This window comes from Anguilla rostrata, chromosome 7 (genome assembly GCF_018555375.3).
Source record: "Anguilla rostrata isolate EN2019 chromosome 7, ASM1855537v3, whole genome shotgun sequence".
Taxonomy (NCBI): domain Eukaryota; kingdom Metazoa; phylum Chordata; class Actinopteri; order Anguilliformes; family Anguillidae; genus Anguilla; species Anguilla rostrata.
The window spans coordinates 2,400,959-2,409,939 of NC_057939.1; the positions used below are offsets into that span (position 1 = coordinate 2,400,959).

At 44.8% G+C, this 8,981-nt stretch overlaps 1 protein-coding gene across 2 annotated transcripts; it reads left to right on the forward strand.

Annotated features, from left to right (window-relative positions):
* Window positions 1-2,308: 2,308 nt before the first annotated feature.
* Window positions 2,309-5,531, forward strand: selenoh (selenoprotein H). Of its 2 annotated transcripts, none has more exons than XM_064342321.1 (5): window positions 2,309-2,450; window positions 3,388-3,517; window positions 3,691-3,833; window positions 4,643-4,764; window positions 5,224-5,531. In XM_064342321.1, the coding sequence occupies exons 1-4, from the start codon at window positions 2,429-2,431 to the stop codon at window positions 4,747-4,749; spliced, it is 402 nt and encodes a 133-aa protein (XP_064198391.1). In that variant the 5' UTR covers window positions 2,309-2,428; the 3' UTR covers window positions 4,750-4,764; window positions 5,224-5,531. The 2 variants fall into 2 exon arrangements, with proteins under 2 accessions (XP_064198391.1, XP_064198392.1); XM_064342322.1 differs by having other exon boundaries at window positions 4,643-4,755.
* The last annotated feature ends 3,450 nt before the right edge of the window (window positions 5,532-8,981 follow it).

Consider the following 8,981-nt stretch of genomic DNA (forward strand, 5'->3'; position numbering starts at 1 on the left):
TTCATCTCTAGACTTCATTTCATCACTTAAAGCATTTTTCTGTTGAATTTCTATCTCATGGTGGCCATTTTGAGAGTTGTGCCAAAACGTTGCTGTGGAGGGAACCTTCAGAAGATTTCCAGACATTTTCTTTTGTGGTGATATTAATGTCTTGATATTTTAACATAATAAAACTCATTGGCTCAGTAGGTACATTTACTCACTATGCCGCAAAATATTTTTCTTGAAATGAGAACATAATTAAAGGTTAAAGGAACCCTGACCGGTGGGGCAGCAGGGGACTCAAAATGCAGAGAATGTTAGGAAACATTTTTTAATTCTTTATTTAACCTGGGAAGATCCATTGAGAACATGTTTCTCTTTTTCAAGGACACAGAGAGGGAGGGAGGGGGAGAGAGAGAGAACAGGGGTAAAGCCACTGGAGCAGTTTGTAGGGTTGCTGAAGGGCCCAGTGGCAGAGTTCTTTCTTTTTGTGTTTAGGGATCAAACGGAAGATAAAAGCGATCGTATGCCCACCCACAGCGCTCTGCAGTTTCCCGTTGTACCCGCCCTCCTGCCCTGCTGCCCCGTTTCTCTCAGGTAGAATTCCTTTCTCCAGGACACAACAGTGGTGACCCATTTGAGAACTGAACCCTCAACCCTTGTGTTACAGACCCAGTTCTCAAACCATTATGGCACAACACTGCCCCTTATAGTTAGTCCATGTACGCGAGGGAAGTAAAGCCCATTAAAACATTAATAATGTTATGGGCTTTACCTAGTATTTCATTCTGATTACCTGTTTTTGTACCAATAAAGGTTTTTTTTTTTTTAAAGTAATGCTAAAATTGTAAAAAAAAAAATCTGTGATCGCCTTTTTCTATGAGCTATCCTTGTTCTTGCTTATGTTTTACATTTCTTAATCAGAGACTAGTTATTAATGTATAATGTGTTCAGATTGCATGGGGTAGAACTTGACTCACTTCCTGTTCCATGTGTCAGATATTTGGGTGAGAGGCCTCTCTGAATCACTCAGGACTGTGGGTGGACATTTTGGGTCCGTGTTTTACTTATTGGTGCTGGGGGAAGACGGGTGGAACCCTGGCATCAACCATGGGATCGTGCACATGCATGCGCAGGGCCGTTTCCGAAAACAGCCTCCAAACTGCTGTGTCCTCAAAATATGTACTAAACCTACTGCCTACTTGTTTGGTGTGTATTTTCTAGTACGCAATGGGCAGTGTGAAAAAAAATATCCTCTGTACTATTTTGTAATGGTGCTGCGGAAGTGTCGTAAGACGTCCCGCCCTCGTAGTAAAAAGGCCCCGCCTCTTCCTGTCTGATTTATGGGACCCACCACACCATTGTGTGGGACCTCCTAAATAGCATGGCTTACTTCCTGAATAGAGTGATCCTGATTACACTAACACACAGTGAAACCCTGGAAGTAAGGATATCATCCAGGGCTTCTTAAGTACACTACATTTAGAGAGAAGAGTGTGCCTGCTTAACATTTTCATCCAGTGTACTCACCTTACTTGCCTACGTGGGGCGACATAGCTCAGGAGGTAAGACCGATTGTCTGGCAGTCGGAGGGTTGCCGGTTCAACCCGCCCTGGGCGTGTCGAAGTGTCCTTGAGCAAGGCACCTAACCCCCAACTGCTCTGGCGAATGAGTGGCATCAATTGTAAAGCGCTTTGGATAAAAGCGCTATATAAATGCAGTCCATTTACCATTTACTATTGAGTATAGTTGTTTTGGACATGGCCCACGGTTATGCTGGGTGGAGATAGACACTTTGAAGTATGCTTGTGGGGATGGAAAAGCAGAACGCATGTCTGCTACCGTGTTAAGAGATAAAATAGTGAACTGTTGTGAATGCCAACTGAATAAATATCAGCAAATTACAATGACTTGCTTTTTTGCAGCGATTCTTGAATTAGTGGTGCTTAGGAGGCTCCAGAGTTTTTGATTAATCATAAGACGGCTAAAGAAAATACAGGAAAACATACATTCCAGAGAGGAAGAAATTTAATATTTGTGTTCATGCAATGAAATGCAACCCCATCCCACCATTCCAAAGTTTTTAATCTTAAAAAGCACATCCACATTTGCAGCTAAGTTAATTTCCTGTAAAAATGTATACTCTGGAGTTTAACTTTCTATGCAATTATTTTTAACATCTTGAAAACAAATGAGACAGGCAAAAGTCCTGCCGAATGAAGTACCTCAAATATATAACAATTTAATTTACTTATTTCACATTTTTTATTTAATTATTGCTTCATTTTTGTACGTTTAAAACGTGTTTATAGTGGGGAAATAAACTTCTGGAAATGGTCTGCCCCAGAAACTCCGTCACCCCTCTTATCGCCTATTGGAATGTTCCTTGTTGTGCCGTAACTCGAAAGCGCGCGAGGCCAGTTGGCGGCTTGTCTGCAGGGCTACAATGGCGTCTCGTGCAAAACCAGGTGGGCATGAGTGTTTGTGAAGGTAGCTTTAACTGTGCAAGGACTGAACCGGTCATACCGCTCTGTTTATTTTCCGTTGGATAGAGTGGGCATGCCATGTTCGCTTACTAGCTCCCTCGCCATAGCTATATGATGGTTAGAAGTTCGCATTGAATAACTCTGTACGACTTTACCTAAAATGTTTGTTTTTGGAAAGTAGCGTCGCATCTCCAACTGACTGTATTATTAGTATTTCAGCGTGCCTGTTCATGTAGGCTATCGCTGTGTTGTTGTCTTCCTGTTTGCTTTGGGAAAAAATGCGCCACCGTTGTGGCTGCAAATGGCTAACTTTTATGCTGAACGGTCAAAGTGAAATATATCAGTTATATAAACAAATAGGTAAATTATTAAAAACGTTTTAAATGCAAAGAAAGGACTGCATTTTCAATTTGACTTTTGGCTGGGTTTTTGCGTGACCACGCGAAAATGATATATGAAATCTAACGGCATTGCTTCCCGTTTGCATTATGTCACCCTTGTGCCACAGCACCATGAAAATGAAACGATACGGCCAATTGAATTTCAATTTAATTTTTGTCCTGGATAATGTGGTCACTTCCGGGGTTTCGGACTGCAAACTGTAACACTATTGGATCGTTTTAACGCCACCTACAGGGTTGCCTGTAGTGATCTGTCGTCCCGACCCGTACGATTTAAAAGGCTGATTAAATGAGTAACACTTTCCTACTGGAACTTTTTCTTTGACAGAAAGGGGAGGGAGATTAAGTGAAATTGAAATTCAGAAAATTTCAACATCATAACTGACCTGTTCATGACAAACGCACCGCCCCCCCCCGGTCGATAGGCGACCGCTGAGGGTCATATTTATCTAAACATACAGACGATTGGCCAACCCTAGTGTGAGTCTAAAGACTCTCTGCCTTCTTTCCTTCTACAGGTGGGCGTGGCAGGAAGCGCAAGGCGGAGCCTGAGGGGGGGGAGGAGCCAGCGCTGGAGAACAAGAAGGAAAAAGCGGAGGAAGAGGAGGATGACAAAGAGGAGGGGCAGAGGGTGGTCATAGAGCACTGGTCAGTCTGGACATGCAAACTTGCTCTGTGCAAAAACAGCTGGTGTGTGTGTGTGTGTGTGTGTTGCAGTAAGAGCTGATGTGTGTGTGTGTTGCAGTAAGAGCTGACGGGTGTCTGTATGTGTGTGTGTGTGTGTGTTGCAGTAAGAGCTGATGGGTGTGTGTGTTTTGCAGTAAGAGCTGACGCGTGTATGGGCGTAATGCAGAGGGGATTCGGGGCGCCCTCCAGGCGGCCCACCCCGACCTGAGAGTCCTGCTGAACCCCCAGAAGCCCCGACGGAACAGCTTCGAGGTCACGCTGCTGAGCGAGGGGAAGGGTGAGCACATCGCCTCTGTCCCTGTCCCTCTGTCCCTGTCTCTGTCTCTCTGTCCCTGTCCCTCTGTCTCTCTGTCCCTCTGTCCCTGTCCCTCTGTCCCTGTCTCTCTGTCCCTGTCCCTCTGTCCCTGTCTCTCAGTCCCCCTGTCTCTGTCTCTCTGTCCCTGTCTCTCTGTCCCTGTCTCTCTGTCCCTGTCTCTCTGTCCCTGTCCCTCTGTCCCTGTCTCTCTGTCCCTGTCCCTCTGTCCCTGTCTCTCTGTCCCTGTCTCTCTGTCCCTGTCCCTGTCTCTGTCCCTGTCCCTCTGTCCCTGTCTCTGTCTCTCTGTCCCTGTCCCTCTGTCTCTCTGTCCCTCTGTCCTTCTGTCTCTCTGTCCCTCCGTATCTCTGTCCCTCTGTCTCTATCTGTCCCTGTGTCTCTGTCCCTCTGTCCCTGTCTCTCTGTCCCCCTGTATCTCTGTCCCTGTCTCTCTGTCCCTGTCTCTGTCCCTGTCCCTCTGTCTCTCTGTCCCTGTCTCTCTGTCCCTCTGTCCCCCTGTCTCTCTGTCCCTGTCCCCCTGTCTCTCTGTCCCTGTCTCTCTGTCCCTGTCCCCCTGTCTCTCTGTCCCTGTCTCTCTGTCCCTGTCTCTCTGTCTCTGTCCCTCTGTCCCTGTCCCTCTGTCTCTCTGTCCCTGTCTCTGTCCCTCTGTCCTTCTGTCTCTCTGTCCCTGTCTCTCTGTCCCTCTGTCTCTATCCCTGTCCCTGTATCAGTCTCTGTGCATGTGTAGATGTGGTTGCATAAGGAATGTAAGTATCTGTGCTTCTCTCTCACAGAGGTGAGCCTGTGGTCTGGGATTAAGAAAGGTCCCCCTCGTAAACTCAAGTTCCCTGAGCCTGCAGTGCTGCTGTCCGCCCTGGAGGAGGCGCTGAAGAGCCAGTAGAGTGAGGTGCTGAAGGTCAGAGCACTCGTACACACATACACACACACACACACACACCCCAACACCAGTGGGTACACAATGACGATCCATGTGTTTTGGGATTTCACACCAACTCATGCACATAATTGGCTCAAGTGTTGTTGCTTTTTATTATGAAATCACAGCAAGGAGTCTACTAAATAATTAAGGCTTATTGTTTTCGCCTTTAATTTTTCGAAAGAAAATGACAAAATTCGGGGTAACAGGCATACGCAAAAAGCAGTTGAGTTCTTGGAACATGACGCCTACACCAGTCCTTAAGTGTGTGTGGTGCGTGAAAAACATTAATGCTCAAAAAGAGCTGCGGGAAGTTTCACAGTAAAAATGCAGCGGCTCCCTTTCAGAGTGCAGTGGGGTGTGTGTGTGTGTGTGTTTGTTTTCTGGTCCAGTATAGTCCACTACGTAATGCTGCTTTCCTGCGTTTATCCTCCACAGCCAGTCATCTCAAGTTCTTTGCTTCGGGGCGCATTATGACGAGGAATGGCCAAAGGGGGCGCCCCCTGTTGTTCTTCTGATGCCACTGCAGCCCCGCGCTTTGGACTGGGATGATGGTGTCAGGTGACCTCATGCAGAATCGCATCTCGTTATTTTCCTGCTGAATCTCCTCTGCTTTTTTATTTTGAATCACTGCTGCTGAGAATGTTCACGATTCACTGAAACTACTTCTGACTCACATTCTGACTCCCGTATTCCACATTCTGTGTGACCTTTTCTCAATGTTCAAATAAAGATGTTCTTAAAGATTTTTTTTGTACTTTATTCCGTGAAATACAGAAGAAAAGGTTTTCACTGTGAACTCCAAAAGTAACAAATTCGGTTTTTTTTTTTACAGCCATTTTGGCTCCTCTGTTCCCCGTTCGGTATCGTGTGACTGTCAGCCTTTTCTTTGACCAACATTAGATTTACAGGAGTACCTGAGAAACGAGGAACAAGTGGTGGTGTAGCGTAACGGGCAAGGAACAGGGCATGGGCCTCCCAGGTTGCGGGTTCGATTCCCCGGTGGGACACTGCTGCTGTCCTAACCCTTGAGCGACGTGCCTAAACTGAGCTGTGAGTTGAGATGTATTCATTTGTCAACACATCCTGTTCACTGTTTGAAGTTCACAACTAACCAGAGAGAATCTGTCATGTACCAATGACCTGGAAAACATGGAGGCAGCTGCTGAATCAGGATTAGGGAACCTGAATATGTAACTGACTGGGGCCAGGGCACTATATCAGTGGTTCCCAGCCTTGATCCCGGGGACCCCTGTGTGTGCTGGTTTTCCTTCCAACCGCAGTTGCAATCCCTGAATGTTTTAATCACGGTCATGTAAGATAGGATCCCTGCATGTTTGCGTATGGCCACCAGGTGGCAGAGCTGACGGCTCTGTGAGCATCATTAGCACAGGCAGTCTCTAGATGAGTAGGAGTGTTGGGGCTTCAGATAGGCGGCATGTTGACTGCCTGTGACTGGCCAGTTTGGCACTGAACTTGCCAGTCATGTTGGCTTTAGAAATTAGTGAGTTCCTTAAGAAATCAGAATGCTGATAATAATGTGAAATCATAAAAGCTGCTTCATGATCAGCAATCTATGCTGGACACAGTATGTACAAAAACTTCAGAGTTCTAGTACGTATGACTAAAATTTAGTCACGCTGGTCTTTCAGTAAATCAGTATAGTACTGCCATGTTCTTAAACAAACAGAACAAAAACACCACATGGTTCTTTTGTTACAATTGAAATGGTGATTGCTCTACTTCAGACACAAATCACGGGGTGTACTTATGATAACAAACCAAAGCATCCAGTGAAGGGTTTGTCCCTGTGAATGAATCCAGTTACTGCTGAATTTGGAGTAAAACAAACAGAACGTTTAAAATAAAATGAAAATGCACTTTTGTGTTTTTGTCAATGCTAACAATAAAAACACACGAATGATAGCATAGCAGCATAGCGTAACAGCATAGCAACGTGCCTTTTACAGCAACTTCAGTCAGAAAGTGCACCGGCAGTTAAAGTAAACAGGAGGAATTATATTTCCCCACGGTTGCCGTAAACGTTTTTTTCAGCTTCTGCAACCAGGTTCCTCTGGTCTGATTGTCCTTTTTTATGGGAAGGGATGGTGGAGTCTTGTAAGACCAAAATTTTCATGCGATACACTTTTTTTTTGTACGTTTGTGACTTGTCAACTGTGTGATGTGAAAATGTGAGAATTTGAAAGTGACACCTGGCGGTCTTGTTCACCGTCCAAACTTCTAAACTCATGTTCAAAAACAAGTTTAACAAATTTCACACTGCACATGTAATTCAAATTAAACACTGCTTAATAAATAACATATAAAATGAGTTTCTCCTTATATTTGCAGATAAATTGCTAATTATTGTTTGAAAGTGCAGATAATAATAACTATACTTCCCTCCTGGCATTATCATAAGTGAATAAGACCTCTCTGTATCTTGCAAACCCTCAGCATTTAATTTAAACAAAATAAAAGCACTTCATTCTAAGTGTGAATAAAATGAGAAAATAATGCTTCTCAACCATCGACTTGAGCTTTTTCTGTTTATTTTCCAAGAACAACGTGTTTTTCATTTGTTTAAATAGAGTGATTGAAAACGCTTCATTCTTGTGAATAAAATAAGTATAAAATAAATGTAATAATAAGCTCAAGTTACCACACAATGAGGCAATGAGGCCATTATTAAGAAACTTGTTCATCTTTAGTTCCCGTGAGTTTTTGGCTTTAACTCACTGCATTCCTGTTACAAGGACTTATGGATTGCACCCTGGGTAGGCTGCTAGATTCCAGAGCATTGCACCCTGGGTAGGCTGCTAGATTCCAGAGCATTGCACCCTGGGTAGGCTGCTAGATTCCAGAGCATTGCACCCGGGGTAGGCTGCTAGATTCCAGAGCATTGTTACAGGGATTTGCTTTCATTCAGCCAGAAGAGCATTAGTGAGGTTCAGGTACTGATTGGATGATTAGACCTGGCTCACAGTTGAGTGTTGGATGGGGTTGAGGTCAGGGCTCTGGGCTCCAGTCCAGTTCTCCCACACCAATCTCGACAAAACCATTTCTATATGGACCTCGCTGTGTGCCCAGGGGCATTGTCATGCTGAAACGGGAAAGGGTCTTCCCCAAACTGTTAAGGAAGCACAGAATCGTCTAGAATGTCATTGTATGTTGTAGCATTAACATTAGCCTTCAATTGAACAAATTGACCTAGCCCAAACCATGAAAATTTTGATTTTGAGAGTATGTAGGAACTGGCAATCCAAGTCATTTGTTGATGTTCTCTCTCTAAAAAAAATACATTTGTATCACTTTTAAGAGCGAGCCTAACTTCTACTGCTGTATCTGAAAAGGAAGGGAATTCACCAAGGGGAACACTTAATTAGCATGTCACGCTGATCAAAGACAGCTGATTAAAATCATCTTGAGAGTTCAATTTACACCGTCTGGCAGGGCTGAGTATGAACAAATTGAAACTGAATTGTCATAATTAATAATTAAGTCATATTATGACGACAGGGGCATCAGTGCCAAAGATCCGGTTCCCTTTCATTGCTGAGGATGACAGCTGCCTTTCATTTGAATTATTTCAGTTAAGCGCAGAGAAGGGCTCTGTGTGCAGTCTGTGTGTATATGCAGTCTCTGTGTGCGTGTGCAGTCCATGTGTACATGCAGTCTGTGTGTGTGTGTGTGTGTGCAGTCTGTGTGTATATGCAGTCTGTGTGTGTGTGCAGTCTGTGTGTGTGTGTGCAGTCTGTGTGTATATGCAGTCTGTGTGTGTGCAGTCTGTGTGTATGTGTGCTTAAACACAGAGAAGGGCTCTGTGTGCAGTCTGTGTGTGTGTGTGTGTACGTGTGCTTAGCACACAGATGGCTCTGTGTGTATGTGTGCAGTCTGTGTGTGTGTGTGTGTGTGTGTGTGTGTGTGTGCTTAGCACAGAGATGGCTCTGTGTGTGTGTGTGTGTGTGTGTGTGCTTAGCACAGAGATGGCTCTGTTTGTGTGTGTGCAGTCTGTGTGTTTCATGCCCGTGGGCATGCTTTCGACATGAGCAAATTCACGTCCTCCACAGCACGCAAGGAAACGCTTCCCGCTATCGGACAAAGCATGTGCACAGGGTGAGCCCGAATGCCTGCTTAGAAACCTCACAACTCTTGACGAAAATACTTTGGCGGATGCATAGATCCGAACAGAGCCA